The sequence below is a fragment of the Genypterus blacodes genome, unplaced genomic scaffold (genome assembly GCF_046128005.1).
Source record: "Genypterus blacodes isolate CSIRO-AG114 ecotype Tasmania unplaced genomic scaffold, CSIRO-AGI_Gbla_v1 ptg000118l_1, whole genome shotgun sequence".
NCBI classification, from domain to species: domain Eukaryota; kingdom Metazoa; phylum Chordata; class Actinopteri; order Ophidiiformes; family Ophidiidae; genus Genypterus; species Genypterus blacodes.
Window position 1 is genome coordinate 2,081,188 of NW_027466921.1, and position 27,250 is coordinate 2,108,437.

General features: G+C 37.0%; 7 protein-coding genes and 1 pseudogene across 7 annotated transcripts; all 8 read right to left on the minus strand.

Moving 5' to 3' along the window:
* Positions 1–1,197: 1,197 nt before the first annotated feature.
* On the minus strand, positions 1,198–2,142 carry LOC143009859 (olfactory receptor 10J4-like). The gene has a single exon (XM_076161942.1). The coding sequence runs from the start codon at positions 2,128–2,130 to the stop codon at positions 1,198–1,200; it is 933 nt and encodes a 310-aa protein (XP_076018057.1). The 5' UTR covers positions 2,131–2,142.
* Positions 2,143–5,056: 2,914 nt separating this feature from the next.
* Positions 5,057–5,995, minus strand: LOC143009860 (olfactory receptor 11H6-like). The gene has a single exon (XM_076161943.1). It carries the CDS (start codon positions 5,993–5,995, stop codon positions 5,057–5,059), a length of 939 nt encoding a protein of 312 aa, XP_076018058.1.
* A 2,270-nt stretch (positions 5,996–8,265) lies between these two features.
* Positions 8,266–8,943, minus strand: LOC143009861 (olfactory receptor 52J3-like; annotated as a pseudogene).
* A 716-nt stretch (positions 8,944–9,659) lies between these two features.
* On the minus strand, positions 9,660–10,589 carry LOC143009862 (olfactory receptor 11H6-like). The gene has a single exon (XM_076161944.1). The coding sequence runs from the start codon at positions 10,587–10,589 to the stop codon at positions 9,660–9,662; it is 930 nt and encodes a 309-aa protein (XP_076018059.1).
* A 2,345-nt stretch (positions 10,590–12,934) lies between these two features.
* Positions 12,935–13,861, minus strand: LOC143009863 (olfactory receptor 6N2-like). The gene has a single exon (XM_076161945.1). The coding sequence runs from the start codon at positions 13,859–13,861 to the stop codon at positions 12,935–12,937; it is 927 nt and encodes a 308-aa protein (XP_076018060.1).
* Positions 13,862–17,369: 3,508 nt separating this feature from the next.
* Positions 17,370–18,302, minus strand: LOC143009913 (olfactory receptor 51I2-like). The gene has a single exon (XM_076162013.1). It carries the CDS (start codon positions 18,300–18,302, stop codon positions 17,370–17,372), a length of 933 nt encoding a protein of 310 aa, XP_076018128.1.
* A 2,076-nt stretch (positions 18,303–20,378) lies between these two features.
* Positions 20,379–21,311, minus strand: LOC143009864 (olfactory receptor 1P1-like). Its single transcript, XM_076161946.1, has one exon. It carries the CDS (start codon positions 21,309–21,311, stop codon positions 20,379–20,381), a length of 933 nt encoding a protein of 310 aa, XP_076018061.1.
* Positions 21,312–23,105: 1,794 nt separating this feature from the next.
* Positions 23,106–24,584, minus strand: LOC143009865 (olfactory receptor 8C8-like). The gene has a single exon (XM_076161947.1). It carries the CDS (start codon positions 24,078–24,080, stop codon positions 23,106–23,108), a length of 975 nt encoding a protein of 324 aa, XP_076018062.1. The 5' UTR covers positions 24,081–24,584.
* Between the last annotated feature and the right edge of the window lie 2,666 nt (positions 24,585–27,250).

Sequence of the window (27,250 nt, forward strand, 5' to 3'; positions counted from 1 at the left end):
CCCTTTATCGTTCACATTGTTTTCTGTTTGTAGCAATTATTTTACGTTATACACCCATTAAAATGTAACCAACAACTCACTACACAATCTTTTCTGGCGTATGTGGTTTAAATGAAGACCCATTTGTCTCTTGAAAAAGGTTTTGGAGAAAAAACAAGTCTTTCCTTCAAGCAGCCATAATAAATGAATTGGGTTAAGCCTTACTGGTCACCTTTGTTAAACCAGTAAAGACATGAAAAGTAATAAAATAATGATAATCCTTGGAGCACTACCAAAGGTTATTTATACATATATAATGTTTTTGTATAATTTACACCAGTCTGAAGTAAATTTGTGTGCAGAAAGACATATCGACCATGACTTTGTATAATACATGAATATATGCTTATTACACAAACAAAAGGAAAACAAAGACAAAGGACCAAAACAAACAGAATGTAATATTGACGGGAGATTATGAGTAGAAATGAACTGATACAATTGAATGAAAGACAGCAACACAATGGAACTCATTTAAAAAATGATCAAATCAATAATTCATGGATTCTGAGCAGCAGCAATGCAGAATAGGAGCACTTGGATCAATAAGTCAATTTGAATGAATCGATAAAATGAAATAGACAAAAAGCAAGCACAAACTAATTTAAGCTTTGTTAATCAACGATGGAGAATCCTCAAGCATTAAAAAAATATTTTAACATCAACCCTTAGAAAGAGTCATACATAAGGGCAAACACGCACTGTTGCATTGTCAGTATGCCTGTTACGGCCTGTTGTAAATCTGAATTCAGAAGAGAAAATTTACATAAAATGAAGCATCAACTTAAGAAGCTTCCCAATACAGATATACTGTATATTTACATTATTGTAAAGAGCAGCAAATCGTTAAATTAGCTTATTGGCTCACATTTGAGAAACATGTATCGTATCAACATTTTCCCACTTTCATCTTTTAGGATACAAAAAAATGACACAAGGGCGGAACTTAAAGATTTTATTAGTGGCCAGAACAAAGGACACATTTGAGAACAATGAAAAATACTGGCTTTTATTGCAAACTAAGCCAGCAGTCATTTGGTGAGATTATCTTGTGCAGGTTCTATTCTCTAAAGCCCTACAACATCATAGTCATTACACAAATTTCTGGACATTAAAAACATGACATTTTGGGGTTTTCAGCAAGTGAGATAACCCAAACTATTTACTTTTAGGGTTTATAAATCCCCAGATTCGGTTCTGAATTTTGCTCAGTTTGAAACCATAAATAAGGGGATTGATAAGTGGAGGAATCACAAGAAATTCTATTGCAATAAAATTTTGGAGGGATTGAGATGAATTGGCGGAGCCGAATCGCATATGCATGACATCAAACAGTATAGCTACAAGAAATGTAATTAAAGAGGCTAAATGTGGCAAACATGTTTGAGTAAACTTTTTCCTGTTCTCTATAGAGTTCAAGCAGGTTTTGACAAGATACATGTAAGACCAAACTATCAGAAAGCCATGACAGGTATAAACAATTATTGTCAAGTATGCAACTATTGTGTTGACAGTTGTTTCTGCAGGGAAGCAAGCAAGTTTAACAATCATCCAATTCATACAAAAGAGTTTGTTTATTTTTGTGCTGCATAATTTCAATCGAGATGTCAACAAAACATTGATGGCCATCACACAAAAAGGTGTCATCCAAGAAAAACACACTAATTGTAAGAGTCTCTGCTTTGTCATAACACATTGGTACTGCAGGGGTCGACAAATAGCCACGTATCTGTCATAAGCCATTACTGATAAAATAGACAGATCACTGCAAGCATATGAATACAGCACCTGAGCCTGAACAAGACATCCAGAATAAGAGATAACATGAACAGGAGACAGAAGATCAACAAGGAATTTGGGGTAGAAACCTGTTGTTCCATAAATTCCATTCATGCAAAAAGCACACAATAGAATATACATGGGTTCATGCAGGCTTCTATCTAAAATAATTGTCACAACAAGAGAAATATTGACCACCAAAATCACACAGTAGCACAGTAAAGTGAGACAAAATAGAACAATTCTGTGGTTCATGTTCGCATTAAATCCTGACAGAGTAAAGACTGTTACTGTAGAAACATTATCCATCATAACAAATTCTTACAGAACACAATTATTCATCACCAATAATGTTATTATTCACCACCTGTACAACCTGACTGTAAGTCACCAGCTCAAGTCACTGTTTCTTTGTCTCCTTATGCATCTTGTATCACATTTCCTTGGTCTCATTAATATTTCTCCCAATAATTCTCCCCCTCTGCGTATAAAAAACAACCACCAAAATGTCTGACTGCATGCTCATTGTCATATAAAATGCATTCTTCAATAAAAATATTCAACATTATAACAAGTTGTTTGTAATCTGTGCTGTGTACCTACATCCCTGATATTGTGATGGTCTCCCTTTTATATCTTGTCTGCTAAGGAAAAAAGGAGTTGAGATCTCAGCCAATCAGTATTCTAAAAGAGTCTCATTTGAGGCTGTCAAAAAACCCTCTGTGGGTAACATGATCAGAGCCTCTAAACGTGGCAGAAACATAATTCGGGAGTATTTTGTTTTATTTGCAATAAACAAAGTATGCTAATTTTAGTAGTGGGAGATGCAATAATGCATGATGGCACAGGGGTCTGGCATGTGCATAGGGTGCCTTACATGTAATTTACATTTATTCTCTATTTTCTCTATCTTTATTTTCATTAACAAATTATGTAAATATGGGGCAGGAGGAGAAGGGGCGGATGGAGGGTCTAAGGGGCTAAGGAGGATGGGTAGGGCTGCGGTGAAGGGGGTTAACAAATCAAGGGGAAGATGTTACAGGAGGGTCATCAAGAAAAAGTTTTCATTGATGGTGAGGAAGGTTAAGGTTAGGTGAAACCACCTCTAGTCACAAATAAAACATCTATATTTCATGCCTGTGGCTTCCATTGGGTAAGAACAGTATTGACCACCCCTTCCTATCCCAGCCTGCAACTGCCACAGTGCTAATACACAGTGAACATGCGGCTGTTTGCCTGCTGATGTGCTCCTTCTTTTTGGCCTGGGCTCTCGTTGGCACATCAGCTCGGTGTTGGTATTGGTCTGTGTGAGTGGGTTTCCTGTATACTTCAATGTGAAGGCTTCCATCCTCTGTAATGTGTGTGCCACAGTTCAAAGAGGCCAAGCTGTTGTTTTTGACATACATCCTCTCATGTGAACGTAATGTTCCTGTCCACTGAGTTGATGTGTTCCGTGAAGGCTTGTACTTCTTAGGTTTTAAGTTCGAGATGTCGTCCACAAGTATCTGAACCAGTGGCTTGTTGCTGTTCCTCTGAAAGGATTTAGGGCTCTGCTTTCCAGTTCTTCGATGTAAAGGTTGGCCACAGTGGGAGAGACCTTGGCCCACCAAGGGTTCACTAAGGGTTCACTAAGGGGTTAGCTAGCTAACTTCAAGCAAGTCTGATATTTCGATGTCATGAAGCTGCATCGCACTGTGATTGCCATGCTCCACAGCTAGCCTGTTACAAAGCAGATTATGTTCCAGCTTAGTCGAGCAGAAGCACCAAACTCCTTTGAAAATAGATCCACCGGTCCTGCAGGGTCCTGTTGAACTAAGAGCACATATTGCTAAGGGGTCTCTCTTTAGGGTTGGGTGAGGATATTTGGATACTAGCAAGATCTGATTGATTTCCCCAAAGATATTCTTTACCAATGCTACAGATTCTGGCGTGTTTAGGTACGCTTCTTACTTGCTTTGCTGTCCATTTCATGCTACTGGGATTGCAACTAAAGAAATAATAATGACAATAATGCTTTGTCTTAGTTATTGATCACAGATGATATTCATTCAACAATATACAGCAATGGCACAGAATACAATTTGTATTTTGTGAATGAAGTCAAATCTAATCACTGATGCCATCCTGGACTGTGCGTCCACACTACTGAGCCATGTTCTCACAACATTTGGCGGCCGTGGCTTCCTGCTGTTCCTGTTTCAATTTACTTGTACGTCATATTGACTATTTTGCCTCAGGGTCTAAGTTCTCCTTTCTCTCCCTCCCTCTGGCTCTCTGCCTCTCTTTCTAAAAAAGTTGAACAACAACAACTATAATGATGATACAACCTTTTTTCCTTTTCTCTATCTCTCTCTCTTATTCCCCCCCTTTCTGTATTAAAAACGATCTCCAAAATGTCCCCTAACTGTATGCGCACTATCGTGTCAAATGCTTGCTTCAATAAAAATAAACGATGGTAAAGTGCATTTGACATGAATGTAGACTTTATATAGAATCACAAAAAAAAGACAATGACACACACACACACAAAACATAGTGTGATTGCATTAAGATTTCAAATACTGTAAGGAGTAGGGCCCCATTAAGACTTATCCAAGTTCATCGAGTAATAAGGTAAGCATATAAACTTAATCAATAAAACTGACCTGATGGAATCACGTGTATGTCACCAGATCACTATTCTTTGGTTAAACATAATGTAGTGGAAACATCCCTTTTCTCCTATAACAGGATGTATCTGATGTTGCTGTGCTTATCTTGTGACTATACCTTATGTGCCATGTAAAATGTGTTCTTTCACGTCAGGTCACATTCATTAAAAATTTAAATTAAAGAGGACTTCATGACTCAGTACTTCATGGCTTAAGGTTACTTGGTGCATAAGATATAGTCATCACATATTAAGTGATACATAAGATATAGTCACAAGATAACACAGCGAGGTGAGATTCATTCAGTCAAAAGAGACAATTCACTGAGTTTTTCATTCAAGTGCAGATAATGTAAATATTGTAAAATATATACAAATACAATTCTTTTTGTAAGTATACTAAGATCTTGAAAACTCTTGATAGCTAAGTTCTGCACACAATTAAGACATAAATAATTAATAATTGTAATAATCCAATTTAAGCAACAGTGCAGACCTTCATTTCATACCAGTCAAATATGCTGTGATCCTGTAGGAAGCACTTTAAGCAAGTTAATACAAAAGCATCAGAAACATTATAGTGTAAAATTATCGTTTGCCTTTCATGTTAATATGAACAAAACCCAGAATTCTGGTTCGAATTTTTGTCAACATGAAACCATAAATTAGAGGATTCATAAATGGAGAAATGACAAGAAATTGTATTGCAGCAAAGTTTTGAAGTGCTTGATGTGTATCTTTTGAACCATATCGCATATGCATAAGATCAAATAATACAGTTACAGCAAATGTACCTAGAGAAGTTAAATGTGGCACACATGTTTGTATAAACTTCCTCCTACTTTCCACTGACTTCACACAAGTTTTGATAAGATACATGTAAGACCATATTATAAAAAAACCATGAAAGACATATATGATTATTGTTATGTATGAAACCAAGCTGTTTACAGTTGTTTCAGCAGGAGAACAAGCAAGTTTAACAACCATCCAATTCACACAATAGAGTCTGTTAATTTTTGAGCTGCATAATTTCAATCTAGAAGTGAGCAAAACATTTATAGAAAAAACACAAAAAGGTGTTATCCAAGAGAAACACACTAACTGCACGAGTCTCTGCTTTGTCATGATAGAAACATACTGCAGGGGTCGACAAATAGCCACGTATCTGTCATAAGCCATTACTGCTAAAATAGACAGATCACTGCAAGCATATGAAAACAGCACCTGAGCCTGAACAAGACATCCAGAATAAGAGATGACATGAACAGGAGACAGTAGATCAAAGAGGAATTTGGGGTAGAAACCTGTTGTCCCATAAAGTCCATTCATGCAAAAAGTGCACATTAGAATGTACATGGGTTCATGCAGGCTTTTGTCTAAGATAATTGTCACAACGAGAGAAATATTTATCAGCAAAATCATACAATAGCACAGTAAAGAGAGGAAGAAGAATACAACTCGGCGGTTCATAGTCTCGTTGAAACCTGAAAGAGTAAACACTGTTATTATTGAAAGATTGTCCATTATAATAAGAAAACCAAATTCCTTTTTACATGTGCCGTGCAACCCCATCCCAAATGAATGTTCTTCCTTTTCAGTGTTAATTATGTTGTCAGACGACAGCAAAGGAGAAGAGTAAATTCAACCTGGCCAATCAGTGATCTGAAAGAGCTTGACGCGTTTTGAAAGCACGAAATTGGGGGCGGCTTTGTTATTGGTTTAGGTATAGAACTCAAACCAACAGTGTAAATGTTTGACCTGAAAAATGTATCTTTGTTGCTTAGCATGCTGCCTCCATGACTCAAACTATACAGTAAGTGGTGGGAAATGGGTGGACATACAATATATTATAGTGTATGTCTTTGGTACCAATTGGTCTGGTGTCTGTCTGCTGGATTCTTTAAGGCATAACCAAACTGCACCATGGCCATCTTGCAGCAAAATAAAATGAAGAAGATCACAGAGTGATAGTACTAGGTAACGGGAGTGCTAATGGAAAAGACATCATACCAAACATGTACAGTATGTTAGAGGGTGTACCTTGCTGATGCACCCCTAATGTCTGCCCATAAACTAAGATACAAGTGAAGAAGAGAAGAGAAGGACTTTGCCTTCTAAACAATGACATCTTCATCCAAGTCTACTATTGCAACTGCAAGTCATTCTCACTATTACTATCAGGCAAAACACTGTGTTCAAGCATCCCAGAACCAACTCCCTTTCGGCTGCTTCCACAAATTCAACCTTGAGCTGTGTTCATGCTACCTAAATATGATGCTATCCTGGCTGGCTAGGTAGCCATTTTACCTATGTTCACACAAGCTGCAATGATTCCCTAAGGCTGAGTTGTAATGTGTTTCCATCCGCGCCGTGGCCAAGCCGGCCTGGGCATAGCTGCATTCTTGCTGTGGAACAGTTTTCAAGATACTGCTAAGTGAGAATATGCTAATGTTGAAGATGAGCTGACACAACAAGCAGAACCTCCAGTTTTTTGAGGATCTGCCATCACAGAATTCAATGCAAAATCCACAACACAGTTTTTTGCAACAAAAACTGCTAGCCTGAAAATTGTGCATTTTCATTGTTTGGTAGAGACTCATGTGTGCACGTATAGAGAATTGCATTTCTCACTGTCATAAGTGTTTGTCAGTTGTGAAAATGGCTGCGAATAAACCACATGTACCGTCGCACATAAGCAGACGCAGCAAAGCCAACGGATGTCTGGAATGAGGGAAGACATGAGCAGAAGACTATAACTGAACAAGAGGTTAAGATGACAGCAGCAGCCACGGAAACTAAATAAAATAAGCAATATGTGGTGAATGGACTTTAGTTAAAATGACGAGACAACTTGAGATGAAGTTTACGGTTTATTAACATCATATTCATCCACATGTCTAAGTGACCACAAATGTATCATCTCATGCAGGACAGTTTTCTTCGAAGGGAAGACAACAGGTAAGTAATGCCTACCACTTACGTATCTCAGGATATCACATGGATTAAAACACACAGAAGTATAATTGTCTGTGCTTGAATATCTGGCTTTTGTAAACATTGCCTTACTAGTAACATGTGTTTGTCTAAACTAATAATGTTAACAAACTTTAAAAAGATGATGGTTAGAATGTTGATGATGTATCAGAAATTGTAATGCAGAGTGACTCAAGAAAGAAAAAGGGTGTTCTATGCATATTGTCTGTTTGTCTGTCATGTAGATCTATTTGTTCTTTGTGAATATAAATAAAAAGTGCGATGAATGGATGGGGAAAAAAAGCTAAATTTGCAGCAAAATTCTGAAAATCAAAGCAGAGGAACATCAGTGATTTTGCTCACAAAAAACTTGAAAAAATTAAATCCTGGTGGGACTGAACAAAGGCAAATGGACAAAGAAAGCCAGACTCTGTCCTGCAAGTCAAATGCCTGGAACAGGGGGCTCTCAGACCTAGAGGAAGCTCTAATAATTGTAGAGCAAGAAGGTACTGCGCTGCTGAAAATGCCACTGTTCAGTCTGCATCTGTGACCAAACGCCTGCAAAGGTCTATAGACAAGTTGTGAGAAGAGATGAGCTTTGTCTGAATATAAGTAAAGAAAGTTGTAGAATACTAACATCTCCAAATTGGAGAAAATCACATTTGTCAGTATACCTGTAATTGACATGATGAAAATACTGATCAAGTCTTTAAAAGTGCATTTAAAATAACTATTATTTTTTTTTAACTTCAACAAAACAATGCAAATGTGAACACAATCCTCCATATTTGTAAGGGAATATTTAAGAAATGTTCCAATATCTATGTTTTGGAATAAATAACACCCAGAATTTTGTTACGAATTCCGTTCAATGTGAAACCATAAATTAGAGGATTCATGATTGGAGGAATTAGAAGGTATTCAATTGATAAAAAGTTTTGAAGGGCTTGAGGTGTATCGTTTGAGCCAAATCGCACATGCAATAAGTCAAACAGTACTGTCACAATAAAAGTGAATAAAGAGATTATATGTGGCACACATGTTTGCATGAACTGTCCCCGATTTGCTAGAGATTTCCTGCAATTTCATAAGATACATATAAGACCAAAATATAAAGCAACCATGAAAGAAATAAAAAATTATTAGCAACAGCGCTGCAACAATAGTTTCAGCAGGGGAACAAGCAAGTTTAACAACCAACCAATTCAGACAATAGAGTCTGTCAATATTTGAGCTGCACAGCTTTCATCTATATGTTAGAATAATATTAACAAATATAATGCAAATAGGTGTTATCCAAGAGAAACACACCAAGACAAATATTTTCTGTTTAGTCATCATAGTGAGGTACTCCAAGGGGCGACATATAGCCAGATATCTGTCATATGCCATCACAGCTAAAATAGACTGGCAATAAATGAATGTATCACAAGTGCCTGAATGAGACATCCAACATAAGAGATAACATGAACTGGAGACAGTACATAAGACAGGAAGTGTGTCAGTCATTAAAAATTATGATAAGAATTTTATTAGATACATTTTGCTTTGCATATCTATAAAGCTTAAATTATATATGTCAGGTTGTTTACACTTTCAGTTTTGCACAGGAAGGGTTTATTGAATGACGTGGCCTTCAGTCATCACCTGAAAATTTTTATGCAAGAGGTTAATTTTGCAAGCACAGCTTTTCTGATTGTTTCTTTACAATCTCGAAACATGATGCACTTCTGTAATAAAGACTTGGGAAAAAAAATGATCTTGAAATCAAGATATCAAATCACAACACATACAGAATCATACTGCTTTATGTATTATTGAATCGGCAGATAGTAGCAGGGGTCTCCGGCAATTCCCATTTGTTGCTTAAAAATGCCATACTAAACATACTAAAATATACAAGGAAAGGTTTAATCTCACAAGATTGCTAATCTTATTCTCAAATTCTAGTGCAACATACATTTCATTCATGTGACCTCCTTCGTAATATATAGAATTAATATGCATTGCTTACCATCAGCAAAATTTTCAATTTCTGAGAATAAAAAGCCAAGAACAAAGCATGGATATCGCCATAAACTATACAGTGGACCAGACTAATAGCTGAATTCAGATATGTTACATTTGCTGTGGCAAATCTGCACATTCACAGTGCATTCATATTGATCAATCAAACAATAAAATATGTCAGACTGAAAACCAAACCATCAATTAATTAATTTTTAACTTTTAAAAAGAGCAAAACTGTTTGCCGAATTTTAGTTGTTTTAAAGCCATAGATGAGAGGATTCATGATTGGAGGTATGATAAGAAATTCTATTGAAAAAAAGTTTTGCAGGGTCTGAGATGTATCTTTTGAGCCAAATCTCATGTGCATGAGATCAAACAGTACTGCCACAAGAAAAGTGATTAAGGAAACAAAATGCGGCACACATGTTTGCATGAATTTGTTCCTGCTTTCTAGGGAGTTGATACAGGATTTCATTAGAAACATGTAAGTCCCAAAAATATAAAAGCCATGAAATACATAGAAGAAAATTGTCAAATATGAAACAATGCTGTTTACAGTGGTGTCTGCTGAGGGACAAGCAAGTGTAACAATAATCCAATTACCACAAAAAAGTCTGTCAATGTTTGAGCTGCATAACTTTAATCTAGATGTTAGGATAATGTTAACAGATACTATGCAAAAAGTTGATATACAAGAGAAACACACTAAACTAAGGATTTTTTGCTTAGTCATAATAGAGTGGTACTGCAGGGGTCGACATATAGCCAGATATCTGTCATAAGCCATAACTGCTAAAATAGACAGATCACAGCCAGCAAATGAGTTTAACACCAAAGCCTGAAAAACACATCCAGCATAAGAGATAACATGAACAGGAGACAGTACATAAGAGAGGAAGTGAGGGTAGAAACCAGTTGCCCCAAAAAGTCCATTCAGGAAAAACACACACAATAAAATGTACATGGGTTCATGAAGGCTTCTATCCAACACAATAGTCACAATAATAGCAACATTCACCAGCAAAATCACACAGTAACACAATAAAGTGAGAGAGAATAGAACAATTCTGTGGTTCATTGTCTCATTTAGCGCTGACACAGTTAACAAATTTATTATGGAAACATTACTCATCATAAGAAATCCTGGTGGCTCTGTGTTACCTGTGTGTCTCCACCCATAACACAGTGCCTCTGCTCTACCTTTTACTGACATTATTAACCTTTCTTACTCCAGTGACGTACAGCCTGGGAATTCATGTCGGCTGATCAGTGGTGAGAAAACTATGATTCAACCCCCTTGAAAAAAGTTTGTTCTTGAATACTTCTTGAATCTAAATAGAATAATATGGAAATTGTACATTTATGGGGAACAAAAACAGTTTTTATATATTTGTCTCCAGTGCTTATTTTAGATCTTTTTCTTCTTCACAGTCCTAAATACTATATGAGAGCTGTGTATTACACCAATAACCAAATTCATAGTCAAACAATTAAAAGTGGCTGCCCAGTTGTCAGCCCATTGAACATAACAACAACAACACCAATGATGGAGCCAGCTGCCTATTTTACTTTACTTAGTTATATATTTCTGGTGGCTCAGAACTAAAAAGATATTTTGAATGATGCAAAACAACACAAGTTTGTTACATAATGTGTATTTGCCATCTTTCCAGCTCCCTGGCTCACAAAATAGTAGAACTCGTTTTTGCTGAAGTGTGCACTGGTTCCATAATTATTCACCATCTGCTTTTTGCCCTGTGATCACTGACAAAGGCTCCAACCACCTGCAACCATGAAAAGAATAAGCAGGTATAGAGATTGGATTTTTGTGACACACATTTCTATTTGTATGAAGCTGACACAGATATTAATGTGAGTTGTGGCCCTGGCACACTGGTTTCACTCCTGGGCTCTTGCTGCAATCTTAGATTCCAATCTCAGTTTAACTTAACATTGATTGAGGATATCAACGTGTGATGTGATACACGGCACTTTGAGCATGTGAACCATATTCATTCCTGAGATCAAAGATTTGTGTGCCTTGCACAAACGAAGAATTCACAGGTAAAGTTTTACAAAGTTGCAAATTTATAGCTATTTATGAAGCCAAATCTTGCTCCTGAACTGATTTTGTTGACGGACTGGATGTTGCTAGTTGTTTGACCCGGCCAGCTAACTACTATAGCTGACACACACCTGCTGCTGTTAGAACATATTTGCACTAGATGTGGATTTCTCTATTGCGTACTTGTACTGCAGCTGTTGCACAAGAATTTCCCGCGGGATGAATAAAGTACTAACTTATCCCATCGCATTGTATTGTATTGTATCGTATCTCATCTCATCTCATCTCATCTCATCTTATCTTAAAGAAGCATGCACAATTCATGCAGCAGCCATTGTGTTAATACAAGCAACATTATGCATATCTTTTTTGTCACCACTGTTCTCTGACCTGTGATGAAGAGTCTAGTAGCGTTGCAGCTAACACTACCTAACAAATGCTAGAAGCAACACTGCAGAACTTGCTCAGTAACCCAGAGAGCAAAGCAAACAGATTCATTCTTACTTAATTAGCAAGGACCATCGTCCATGGTGTGATTGAAAATGCTGGTTTCTGTAACATTCTGCACACACTTGAGATCAAATATGTGATCCCATCATGGGGTTTTACTAAAACATATCAATACCAGATACAATCAGGAGAGTCAGAGATAGAGATGTCACTTTGCAAAGCAGAACAGTAGTTTTATTACTGCTGTGCATTTATGCAACTGAATCTCTTCATAGTTTTTGCTTTGCATATCTATAAAGCTTAAATTATGTATGTCAGGTTGTTTACACTGTCAGTTTTTCACAGGAAGGGTTTATTGACTGACGTAGACTTCAGTCATCACCTGAAAAAGTTTTATGTAAGGAGTTAATTTTGTAAGCACAGCTTTTCTGCATTTTCTTTACAACCTCGAAACATGAAGCACTTCTTCAATAAAGACTTCTTTTTTAAATATCATAATATCAAATCACAACACATGCAGAATCATACTGCTTGTGTATTGAATCAGCAGACTGTATCAGGGGTCTCTTGCAATTTCTTCCTTGAAAATGCTGAAGCCTTTCAAAATATAGGAGCATAGGTTTAATACATTACATTACATTACATTACGATCACATTACATTACTAATCTCACAAGATTGCTTATTTTATTCTAAATGCAAATTACATTTAATTCATTTGATCCCCTTCATTTATATATAGAATTAAGATGCATCACTTACCAACAGCTACATTTGCATTTTCTGAGATGGAAGAGTCAAGAACAAATGTAGATATCACCATAAACTATACAGTGGACCAGACTAATAGCTGAATTCAGATATGTTACATTTGCTGTGGCAAATCTGCATGAACATTCACAGTACATTCATGTTAATCAATCAAACAATAAAATATTCCAGACTGAAAACCAAGCCATCAATTAATTAATTCTTAACTTTTAAAATAAACAAAATCGTTTTCCTAATTTTGGTTGTTTTAAGGCCATAGATGAGAGGATTCATGATTGGAGGTATGAGAAGAAATTCTATTGAAAAAAAGTTTTGCAGGGTCTGAGATGTATCTTTTGAGCCAAATCTCATGTGCATGAGATCAAACATTATGGCCACAAGAAAAGTGATTAAGGAAACTAAATGCGGCACACATGTTTGCATGAATTTGTTCCTGCTTTCCAGAGAGTTGATACAGGATTTCATTAGAAACATGTAAGTCCCAAAAATATAAAAGCCATGAAGTACATAGAAGAAAATTGTCAAATATGAAACAATGCTGTTTACAGTGGTGTCTGCTGAGGAACAAGCAAGTTTAACAATATTCCAATTCCCACAATAAAGTCTGTGAATTTCTGAACTGCATAACTTTAATCTAGATGTTAGGATAATGTTAACAGATACCATGCAAATAGGTGCTATACAGGAGAAACACACTAAACTAAGGATTTTTTGCTTAGTCATAATAGAGTGGTACTGCAGGGGTCGACATATAGCCAGATATCTGTCATAAGCCATAACTGCTAAAATAGACATATCGCCGCAAGCAAATGAATGTAAGACCAAAGCCTGAATAAGACATCCAGAATAAGAGATACCATGAACAGGAGACAGTACATAAGAGAGGAAGTGAGGGTAGAAACCTGTTGTCCCAAAAAGTCCATTCATGAAAAACACACATGATAGAATGTACATGGGTTCATGCAGGCTTCTATCCAATACAATAGTCACAATAAGAGCAACATTCAACAGCAAAATCACACAGTAACACAGTAAAGTGAGAGAGAATAGAACAATTCTGTGGTTCATTGTCTCATTTAGCGCTGACAGAGTAAACACCATTATTATGGAAACATTACCCATTTTAGAAAACCTGGTGGCTCTGTGTTACCTGTGTGTCTGCACCCATAACATAGTGCCTCTGCTCTCCTTTTCACTGATATTACTTACTTATTTACTCAAGTGACAGACAAGGTGGTAATTCATATTGACCAATCAGTGGTCTAGAAATCCATGATTCAACCTACTTGATTAAAAGTTGACAACGTCATTTCTTACTGGATCTTAAAAGAATTGTATGGAAATTGTTCATTTTATAGGGTAGAAAATCCCTTTTTATATATTTGGCTCTGGTGCTTTTTTTCAACAGATTTTCCTTCACAGTCGTAAATTCTATATGAGAGCTGTGAATTAAACCAATAACCAAATTTATATAGGCAAACAATATAAAGAGGCTGCCCAGTTGTCCTTGGGTTCATCTTTCACCTGCCTTAAAACTAAAAAGATATTTTGAAGGATGCACTACAGCACACGTTAGTTACACGCTTGCTTGCTTGATCCTCTCCCTGCCAAATTTGTGAAGGATTTTTGCACGGTGCTTGGGGCCTCTGTGCTAAATTTCATAAATAGTTCACTCTTTCTGTGGGTTGTTTTTAAAAAAATCTGTCATTGAACCTCTGAATTCTTATCTTTCTTTCTTTACCAATATTCTTGAGTGCCTTGTAGCAGATCAGCTTACGGACTACCTTGTGTCAAATAATTTATCCGAGCCCTTCCAATCTGGCTTCAGTATTGATCCCTCGATGACTAAAGTCTCAAAAGATCAACTTCTATCGTTGATTCTGGTGCTATCTTGGTTCTAATCCTCCCCTATGTAAGTGCATCCTTTGACACTGTGGATCACAATATTTGACTCGATCGTCTCAAAAATTGCATTAGCATTTGTGGTCTTTGTGGACTTTCCTGGTTTAGATCTTACTTAATTCACCTTGCTACCCTGTTAAGTTTGGCATTCCACAGGGTTCTGTATTGGGCCCATTACTAAAAATGCAGATAATACTCTATTGCAGGGGTCGCCAACACGTTGCTCGCGAGCTACCGGTAGCTTGCAAAGCGTTTCTGAGTAGCTCGCTGAAAAGGTTCAAAGAATACGTACATTTGACAACACATCGTCAATTGGTAAAGCTGTTCAAATTTCTATCCAATCAAATTCAGACATCCCGCCCCCTTTTGTCATAAAACAATTATAAACCAATCAGCTGTCAGTCCAACAAATGACGCTGCTGTCAAGTTTGGTCAGGTAACATTCGGCTAGCAAGCCCACACCGGATTTGAGGATGACAGACCCTTAAATAGCCCCGATAAAAGGCAACAAATATACTGTTTTCATGAGGAATTAAAAAAAATTAAGAATGAGAATGACAAGTGTGTGTGTGTCTCATTTGCTGTGCGAACGCGTCTGTGGAGCGCCACCTCACTAAAGTCCACAGCAACTTTTCACGGGACTTTTCGGCTGCTAGCAGGGCGTCATGTGTTGTTAGCGAACAAGCCGGCTCCCGTCCGAGAGCCATTTTTATTTTTTCTGCAACTTAATACAAGACAGGATAGGATGGTCTGTAGTGCCCGAAAAGATGAGTGACAGCTGTTAAAAAGAAAAAGCTGCATTTGGATGTATTTCAACAATTGTGACAACATAAAGGGAGAATGCAGAATTTGCAGAATTAAGCCGTCATGTCACAAGTAACCTTCACAGATATGAGAACTGTGCATCCAACAAAAGGCAGGCTAGTGTGCCTGCTAGTACTGTCACTGCTTCTACAACTGTTGGGATTTAGAAGCTCCACCCAGGCTCTCAATTCAGTGTATGTTCTTCCAAACAGGAAAACAATCCAAACTGTATGACAGAGAACGTGCTTCACTGCAAGAACATTCCAAAACTATTTTATTCCTCATGAAAACAGTACCACACTCTCTGTCATCTCACTAACAACAGAACAGACTGAATGCATGTGAAGTACAGATGATTTGGGAACTACAGGGAATTCCCTGTATTACAGGGAATGTGAAGGGAAATTGTGATATGTGGACAGACAAATGTGAAATATGAAAGGTATAGTATTGGTAAAATAGTAAAATGAGTAATAACATTGTTTTGTTTTTTATGAGATTAATATGATGTGAATTTATTAGTGTGAGTTTGAGACTGAAAATGTATACAGAAAAAAACATGGTCATGTTGCTGAATTGAAGAGCATTTTGATACAAAATGTGAGTGCTGACTGTTGGATATCAACATTTTGTAATTGTTCACACAAAAGACGCTTATTCAGCTGGTTTGGGTGGAGAATCAGCCATGTGGATAAATGTTAGGAATAATGTAAAACATGAGTAGCTCTCGGACACTTTTATTTTGTCAAAGTAGCTCCCAGAGACAAAAAGGTTGGAGACCCATGCTCTATTGTATGTTTATGAGCAGCCACATTAACAATATTACAAGGCTTCTATATTGTCATAATCAGACCCTTTCTTAACAAGGCAGATGCTGTAACCCTAATTCAGGTTTTTGTTACTTCGAGACTGGACTACTGTGATGTCCTCTTCTCTGGCTTGAGCTCCTCTGCTCTGAAAAAACTACAGCTTGTTCAGTACACTCAACATGTTACAGAAATAGAGGATCGATCAAAAACAAAGCTTTAGGAGCAGTTAGGGACTTTTTCTCTTGTACGACTGCATGCATTTGCTGTATTTTGGCAGGGACTCAGCACATACAAATGATGAAAACCAGCGAGTGATGACATGTTTATAATAGTAGTTTCCTTTTGGACTGTAACAAACAGGTTCACTTGTTGTCAGTTATCCCTACCACACTGTAATAATTGTTGCTGCTGCTTCCTCATTCCTCATTCAAACAAAACCTTTGAAAAGCAGCTTAACAATGTGGGTGTATTATTAGATTCGATCACATATCACAACATACTTACTATCAAGTCATTAATTAATTTCAAATATTTGATTTTATTGACATTTATAAGTCACAATAGCGAAACACGACAATGATTTTTTTCAGCAGAAACGTTGCACAAGTAGAGGCAGTATAGTTATGTTTAACCTCACATGGAGCACAGATCATTTTTGTGTCTTTATAAACCTGTGCTATGCATTGCTACAGGCTTTTACAAACTACTGATATTAGAAACATGGAAATACTCTGAAATATAAGTACATAAATACAAGTTAATTTCTATGATAGAGCATAAAAGCTTCTGCTATTGTTTCAAGGCTGAATGCAGTACAGGTAATAGATGTTATTTAATATTATTATAAATTATAAATACACATAATATTATAGTCACACATAAATCAGATGTTTAGATGGAATTTGAAATTTAAACTTAAGTCAACCTTAAGTCAACCTTTTCCAGCAGTGGAATACATTTTGTTGTCATTATGATTTTCTCTTCATAAAATTGAAGGTGGGTTACAGTCACAACTCAGCACAACTGTCAAAATGTGTTACATCAGGGATTCAATGCAGATTTCAATTTTGTTTTCTAATTTCTAATAGATTTGCTTATTCTCATACTTATTTAGGTTATTTAGTATTTGAGCATGATAACATTTTAGTTATCAGTTTCCTAATTTCTGGTAATTTCAGGCCATAGACGAGAGGATTCAGGATCGGAGGAATCACAACAAACTCAAGTGATAGAATTATAGCTAGTAATGGACTCAATTCTTCAAGATTTAAACGGCTGAGGGAAATATCACAAAAAACAGTAACGGAATAATTGACAAATGTAATAATGTGTGGCATACAACTTTGTATGACTTTACCTTTGAACTCTGAGGAACCTTTCCTGCAAACAAGGAAGATCCTTGTATATGTATACAAGACAAAGGCCAGAGGCAGAAAGACTGTAGTTGTGGTCGCAATCATGCCAACAATATTATTGATCACGGTGGCAATACATGACAATTTTACAATAGGCCAGTTTGCACAGAATACCTTTGGTATCTTATTGCTGCACAGTGGAAGTCTGGAAGCCATATACACACAGGTTCCAACGGGTAAGGCTGGATAGATCCATGCAAAGGCCACCAACACAGAGACAACTTTAGAGGTCACTTTGCTGTGGTAATGTAAAGGGTGACACACAGCAACATAACGATCATATGCCATAATGCTTAAAAGGGTGAGCTCATATGAAGCATAGGAATAAATGACATACACCTGAAAGAAGCAATTAGGGCGAGTGATCAAATGTGTATTGTAAAGAATGTCTCTGAGGAATCTGATGAAGAAGCCTGACGGACCGTACAGAGAGTTAATGCACAGACACAAAATAAAAATATACATAGGCTCATGCAGTGATTTCTCTCGTAATATGACCACTATTATGACAAGATTAGCTGCCACAATGACAGCATACAACAGGAAACACAAGACAAATGCTGGATAACGGTAGTTGTTCAAATTAACAAACATAGTGAGATTGAAAAAAAAAGGTGAAGTATCGTTTCCCATTTATCACACAGACTGAGTTCTTTGATTACCAAATAAAATTAATTTGCTGGCAAGTCGTTCTTGTTGGTTCCTTCTACCTTGTGTAGTCCTTGTTGGTAATTTGAAGAGGTGAAGAGTTATTGTATTTGACAAACACAGAACCATAAGGCAGACTACTTAAGTTTGTATAAACCGGGGGCAGCTCTCAGCACACAGCGATTCTCCTCATGCTGTCTATTAGAGCTCCGTCAAGAAGACAGCAGCAACTGTGATTTTACAGTCAGCTCAGAGACTCTTTAACACATCAGACACATTAGATCCCTACAGTCATCACACTCCCTCCTATTCATATTCATATACAGTAACGTCATTCTCTCTCAGTAAGACGATCCTCAGCTGGGAATTCAGACATGGCCTCAGCAACATGATTGTAATCAATACTTTTGATACTCCTAAAAGATATTACACACTTATCATGTAAGTGTCTAACTAGATATTGAGTTCAAAGGTGAAAAGTTTGTGATCAGAAATATCTATGATCACATTGTCAAAATTTCTACTACCCACAAAAGCAGTGCAAATTAAATCAAGAGGGTGGCCTTTGTTGTGTTGTATCCTATATGTTAAGTTAACTCATTCAAATTTACTTACGTTAAAACCATGTATTGTCTGATAATTCATTCATCGGAAGCATAATAAGTGTTAACAAAAAAAAAACAGAGTGGTGTAGTCATGGACTCAGAGCTGAATTTCAGCAGCCACATTTAGACGATTACAAAGTCAGCCTACTTTCACCTTAAGAATGTGTCAAGAATGAAAGGATTTATGTCTCAGCAGAGCAGGATTTAGAAAAACTTGTGCATGCATTCATCTTCAGTAGACTCGACTACTGTAACAGGGTCTTTACAGGTCTACCTAAAACATCCATCAGACAACTGCAGCCCGTCCAGAACGCTGCTGCTGGAGTCCTCACTAAGACCAAGAAAGTAACTTAATTAAACTCAAACGTTATTTTTACCTGTTAATTTTGTTAAAGCTTGTTTTGATTTCTTTAATGTTTGGTTTTTAATTGTATTTAAATGTCCTTTTCTTTTCCCGATCCTTTTAATATTTTATTGTAAAGCACTTTGAATTGCCTTGCTGTTGAAATGTGCTATATATATATATACATATATATAAACTTATATATATAATTGCCTTGTCTTGCCTTAACAGAGCAATGATAATGCTGTGTCATGCTTGGTCATAACATGTCTGGATCAGAAATGAAATATTCTACAATTGAATTTAATGTGAAATGAATTCACATTAAATTTTGGAAAGAATATTGCATAACTTTCTTACATGATTTGTCAATTACCAAATGCTTAAAACCACTGAAATACACAAAATCTACTTCCCATCATAGTTAATCAAATACAATTTATTCATATTATCACATACAGTGCAATAACAGGCTATACAGGCCAACACATCAATGATTCCCAACCCTGCAAACTACATTAAAATCTTAAACATGAAAAAGAAAATATTTTTAAGAAACCTCAGGAGAGACGATTCAGAGATTCAATATGATAAAACAAGGAGATGCAGATAACAGCAGCTGAGTTGTGATGTAGCAAGCTCTTTTGTGTCTTTTCTATGTATATTTTATCTTAATAAACCTGTGCTTTAAATTGCTACGGACTTTTACAAACTATTGAGATAAGAAACATGGAAACACCTAGAAATATAAATGAATTTCCGTCGTAGAGCATAAAAGCTTCTGCTTTTGTTTAGAGGCAGAAAAGTGAACAGTTGATATTTTATATTATTATAAATTAAATATACATATAATATGATCGTCACACATATATCAGATGTTAATATGGAATTTTATTTCAAGTATAAACTAAAGTCAAAACCTCTACAGCAGTGGAAGACATTTTATTTTCATTATGATTTTCACTTCATAAAAATTGAAGGTGGGTTACAGTCACAACTCAGCACAACTGTCAAAATGTGTTAAGCATTAACTGTTACATCAGTGATTTAATGCAGATTTCAATTTTGTTTTCTAATTTCTAATAAATTTGCTTCTTCTCATACTTATTTAGGTTATTTAGTATTTTGGCATGCTAACATTTTAGTTATGCGTTTCCTAATTTCTGGTAATTTCAGGCCATAGACGAGAGGATTCAGGATCGGAGGAATCACAACAAACTCAAGTGATAGAATTATAGCTACAAATGGACTCAATTCTTCAAGATTTAAACGGCTGAGGGAAACGTCACAAAACGCAGTAATAGAATAATTGACAAATGTAATAATGTGTGGCATACAACTTTGTATGACTTTACCTTTGAACTCTGAGGAACCTTTCCTGCAAACAAGGAAGATTCGTGTATATGTATACAAGACAAAGGCCAGAGGCAGAAAGACTGTAGTTGTGGACGCAATCATGCCAACAATATTATTAAACACGGTGGCAATACATGACAATTTTACTATAGGCCAGTTTGCACAGAATACCTTTGGTATCTTATTGCTGCACAGTGGAAGTCTGGAAGCCATATACACACAGGTTCCAACGGGTAAGGCTGGATAGATCCATGCAAAGGTCACTAACCGAGAGACAACTTTAGAGGTCATTTTGCTGTGGTAATGTAAAGGGTGACACACAGCAACATAACGATCATATGCCATAATGCTCAAAAGGGTGAGCTCATATGAAGCATAGGAGTAAATGACATACACCTGAAAGAAGCAATTAGGGCGAGTGATCAAATGTGTATTGTAAAGAATGTCTCTGAGGAATCTGATGAAGAAGCCTGACGGACCGTACAGAGAGTTAATGCACAGACACAAAATAAAAATATACATAGGCTCATGCAGTGATTTCTCTCGTAATATGACCACTATTATGACAAGATTAGCTGCCACAATGACAGCATACAACAGGAAACACAAGACAAATGCTGGATAACGGTAGTTGTTCAAATTAACAAACATAGTGAGATTGAAAAAAAAAGGTGAAGTATCGTTTCCCATTTATCACACAGACTGAGTTCTTTGATTACCAAATAAAATTAATTTGCTGGCAAGTCGTTCTTGTTGGTTCCTTCTACCTTGTGTAGTCCTTGTTGGTAATTTGAAGAGGTGAAGAGTTATTGTATTTGACAAACACAGAACCATAAGGCAGACTACTTAAGTTTGTGTAAACCGGGGGCAGCTCTCAGCACACAGCGATTCTCCTCATGCTGTCTATTAGAGCTCCGTCAAGAAGACAGCAGCAACTGTGATTTTACAGTCAGCTCAGAGACTCTTTAACACATCAGACACATTAGATCCCTACAGTCATCACACTCCCTCCTATTCATATTCATGTACAGTAACGTCATTCTCTCTCAGTAAGACGATCCTCAGCTGGGAATTCAGACATGGCCTCAGCAACATGATTGTAATCAATACTTTTGATACTCCTAAAAGATATTACACACTTATCATGTAAGTGTCTAACTAGATATTGAGTTCAAAGGTGAAAAGTTTGTGATCAGAAATATCTATGATCACATTGTCAAAATTTCTACTACCCACAAAAGCAGTGCAAATTAAATCAAGAGGGTGGCCTTTGTTGTGTTGTATCCTATATGTTAGGTTAACTCATTCAAATTTACTTACATTAAAACCATGTTTTGTCTGATAATTCATTCATCGGAAGCATAATAAGTGTTAACAAAAAAAAAACAGAGTGGTGTAGTCATGGACTCAGAGCTGAATTTCAACAGCCACATTTAGACGATTACAAAGTCAGCCTACTTTCACCTTAAGAATGTGTCAAGAATGAAAGGATTTATGTCTCAGCAGAGCAGGATTTAGAAAAACTTGTGCATGCATTCATCTTCAGTAGACTCGACTACTGTAACAGGGTCTTTACAGGTCTACCTAAAACATCCATCAGACAACTGCAGCCCGTCCAGAACGCTGCTACTGGAGTCCTCACTAAGACCAAGAAAGTAACTTAATTAAACTCAAACGTTATTTTTACCTGTTAATTTTGTTAAAGCTTGTTTTGATTTCTTTAATGTTTGGTTTTAATTGTATTTAAATGTCCTTTTCTTTTCCCGATCCTTTTAATATTTTATTGTAAAGCACTTTGAATTGCCTTGCTGCTGAAATGTGCTATATATATATATACATATATATAAACTTATATATATAATTGCCTTGTCTTGCCTTAACAGAGCAATAATAATGCTGTGTCATGCTTGGTCATAACATGTCTGGATCAGAAATGAAATATTCTTCAATTGCATTTATTGTAAAAATGAATTCACATTAAATTTTGGAAAGAATATTGCATAACTTTCTTACATGATTTGTCAATTACCAAATGCTTAAAACCACTGAAATACAAAATCTACTTCCCATCATAGTTAATCAAATACAATTTATTCATATTATCACATACAGTGCAATAACAGGCTATACAGGCCAACACATCAATGATTCCCAACCCTGCAAACTACATTGAAATCTTTAACATGAAAAAGATTTTTTTTTTAGAAACCTCAGGAGAGACGATTCAGAGATTCAGTAGGATAAAAGAAGAAGATGCAGAGTACAGTAGCTAAGTTGTGATCCAGCAAGCTATTTTGTGTCTATTTTATTTACTTATTATCTACTTGTAGTCTTTCAGTCTTTTAGCACAAAGAACTGATGACGCACATAAACATTATTTCATATGTCAACTGCTTCTCACAATAATATGTATGTCACACAATTAATTGTAGTCAGATCTTCACAAATAAAACATCTTTCTACATGTTATCTCATATTTGATTCTCAGGTTGAGTGCTCATCATGAATATGGAGAGTTGAGACTTCGACCTTTGCTTTTTTCCAATTAATGTGAACAAAATGCAAAATTCTTTTGCGAATTTTTGTAAGTTGAATTCCATACACAAGTGGATTGATTAATGGAGGAAAAAGTAGATATTCCATTGAAACAAAATTGTTGAGTTCATTAGGCAAATGTTGAGACCCAAATCTCATGTACAATAAATCCAAAAGTGCAGATGCTGCAAAAGTTAGTAGAGAGATAAAATGTGGCAAGCATGTCTGTGTAAACATTGCCCAATTCGCTTGAGATGATGAAATTGATTTAACAAGAGATACATAAGAGAATAGAATACAAACAAAAAGTAGAATATAAAAACCTATATTTACATAAGCAATAGCACCATATGATTTCGGAGCAACACAAGTCAGTTTTAAAATCATAAAATTAACACAGTAGAGCCGATCTATGTGTGAGCCGCATAACTCTGATCCTAATAATGAACCAGAGTTCATTAACATAGAATAATGTGGTATGAGCCAGGAGAGAAACACAAGAATGGTAACTCTTTTTTTGGTCATAAAGGAATGGTAATATAAAGGTTGACATATAGCCACATATCTGTCCATTGCCATCAAAGCTAGGATGGTATAATCACTGCAAAGCGATGCATGTAACACAAATCCCTGTAGCATGCAACCAGCAGGAGTAATAACATGAGAAGACAGCAGATCCAAGAGAAATTTAGGGTAAAAGCCAAAAGCTCCATATAGACCATTGATGCACAGATTACACAGGAAGATATACATGGGATTGTGTAGGTTCTTATCCATAACAATTGCAATAATAAGTGCAGCATTTCCTGTGAGAATCATTAGGTACCACAGTAAACTTAGAAAGAAGAGCGAGATTCTTATTTCCAATGAGTAATTTAACCCTGAAAGAGTAAACACGGTTACGACTGAAGCATTTACCATCATTTGTCCTGTACAGTCTAGAATCAAACAAGTTCAAAATCTCAACCAGGACTTCAGACTACCCATAACGCAAGTAATGGATGAGAAGTGGACACCTTCAGCTCTGTATGTCCAAGCTGAAGGAAGAGAAAGAAGGAGGAGAGTTGATTTAAATGCTCTGAGAACAACAACAACACCTTGGTTCCAGTGAGATGCTATTTCAGTGACAGACTGAACGATAACAACAATGATGTCATCCTCAACCCCAAAAGGAGTCCAATGTGTATAATGAAGCTGAGGTTAACTCATAACCCTGAACGCTACTTTAATACTTTAAATGTCTTTAGCAGGGCAATCAATCAGCCGATGGAGTGGTTTTATCCACTTATGAATAGAATAGCATAGAATAGAAACTTTATTGGGTCAAATCACTGAAGGAACACATCACCATGCAAACACAGCAATCTGAAATGTGTCTTGCGTGCCCCTCTTACATACACACATGCTTTACAGAGGGGTCAGCGCAGGGCAGCCATGATACGGCGCCTGCATGCATGCTATCCCTAAGCCTAAGTCTCTGTTTGGGTTTGCTTTAAATTAATAAAAGTAGAATTGAAGTTGATATTAAATTTAGAGGGAGCTAGAGGGTGCTTACCAAGCAAATGGGAGAGGGGCTAAACACCTGAGCAAGGGACATGGTTCTCATTTCTACATGCAGTGGTGCAGCCCTAACTCAAGCCCCATTCACACATGCAGTCTGAATATCTCAACTATAACCCTTTTTACAGGCTAAACCAGCATAATATGTTGGTGTAGTTCCCGCAGGGGTTTAGTTTGAATGTACACATGACTGAAATGCAAGGATATTCTGTAAATGAGGGAAGGAACAGTATCGGGATGGTGGCATAAAGTGTTACGCCTAAAAAACGAAAGGCTCTTTCATGTGGAGCGAGCAAACCAATCACAAGACCCTGCTAGTGACATATTTGAATCGTTGGCGGTGTCACCTTGCTTTGACAGATGTGGAGTTGTTGTTCTTTCATTTTTATTTCAAGAATGACTACAAATTGTGAAAATTGGACCTCTCCCTAAACTAACCAACAAAGAATAACTGAACTCATAAACATTTTCACCTACTTTTATGCTTTCAGTCCGGAGTAGCGGCGAGATAATCAGGGTTGCTGACTTTCATTTGGACAGATTATGGGCCACTGAAACGAGCTTGTAGGCTGGAACCAGGGATTGGTTACAAAACCAATACTTCATCACCAGAGGGGACAACTCTGCTCTCAGCTTTCTGGTCATACCAGCCCTTCATCTTCTTCTGAGCAGCAACCAGATCATCCAGCCCCCAGCGGATACTGGATCACTAGATGGAGACGGCACCTCAGGCAAATCCAACACCCCATTTGTAACAAAGCTGTCAGACGAATCGTCATTCAAACCTTGGCGCTTTAACATGACACGGGTTACAGCACAGGCTGAAAACACTTCTGGAGTCAATATATTCGGATATTCAGGCACCACAGGGACAGCTGTCCCTTCAGGCTTTACCAGTACCTCACCCCCAGCCAGATCATTCCCCAAAATAAAGTCCACCCCCTCCATTGGAAAACATGGGCGAACCCCGACAGTCATGGGACTCGTAACCAGATCGGACTCAACATGAACAGGTACTACATTCTAAACCCCCGCACAAGAACACTGGAATCCACGGCAGGTTCGGCAGAAAGAGGCGACACACTACCCAAAATAATCCCTAAAAGTAGTGATCGGAAGTCTGTCACCTCCCCAGTTAAGGACACAAAAGCCTGCATTAGAAATGGAGCAATAACTTCAAGTTCAGACTGACTAGACAGAGGAGTCAACTCAGACACAAGCAAGCTTTTGTTGTGACAAAAGCAACCGACTTTGGAGGCTTTATCTCCTTACACAAAGCACAACAATTTGCAACAATGTGTTCTCGCTTCTTATAATAAATATAACAACACACTGGACTCTCCCTAGTTCCCCAGTCATTCTTACTTACCAGACTTACCTTCTGCACTACTGGACACACTGGATTTTAATAGCACGACAGAAACACTAACATTTCCCTTTGACCTGTTGTCACTAAAGCCCAGACCTCTCACGAAACACTGACTTTTGGGTGAGCACATACACATCAGCAGAAATTGCCACGTCAGATAACTTCACAGCCTTTTGTAGTGTATGCATTTTAAATAAGTGGCCACTGCCTCAGGCAAGCCGCTTTTAAACTCTTCTTCAAGCACCAAGGCTTTGAGAATTTGTTAAAAATTTCAATCCCTTGCATTAACACAAACTACATTTTCACAAACAAACTCAACATATGCGGATGACCCTAGCTGAGTCAGACAGATCACTTTGGTGTGGAATCAAACATGGACCTGAAGCTTTCCGATACAAACTACGCCATATCCACATGTTCGATCAGGCTGTGGTGGCAAGCATCCTCCTCTATGCTGCAGTTTGCTAGGGGGCAACATGAGGCACAAGGAGCAGGACAAGCTAGTGAGAGGGCTGCATCAGTGATGAGATGCACACTGAGGAAGGTGCAGGCCATCTTTGACAGCAACGAGCATCACCTCCACAGCCCCCCGGCCTCACAGAAGCAGCTGCAATGGTCCACATCTTACTGCACAGCAGAACTGATTGTCCGATTGTCTGGAAGTCATTTGTCCCCTCTGCCATCAGGCAGAGAGCAGGCATAACAACAACCTATGAGTCTCTTTTTATCTTATTCAATCTATCTATCTATCTATATCAAATATTTGATTTGATTAACATCTTCCATCCATTCGGTCAACAGAAAAGGAGCACAAGTAAAACAGTGTGGTTTTGTTTATTCTCACGGAGTGCAGATTGGTTGTGTTTATTTATAAACCTGTGCTAAACATTGCTACAGGCTTTTACAAACTACTGAGATTAGAAACATGGAAACACTTAGAAATATACATTCAATTTCCGTGATAGAGCACAAAAGCTTCTGTTATTGTTTAGAGGCTGAACAGTTGATATTTTATATTATTATAAATTATATATTCAAATAATCTTATAGTCACACATAAATCAGATGTTAATATGGAATAAACTTAAATCAAAACCTTTACCGAAGTGAAAGACATTTTATTTTCATTATGATTTTCACTTCATAAAATGTAAGGCAGGTTACA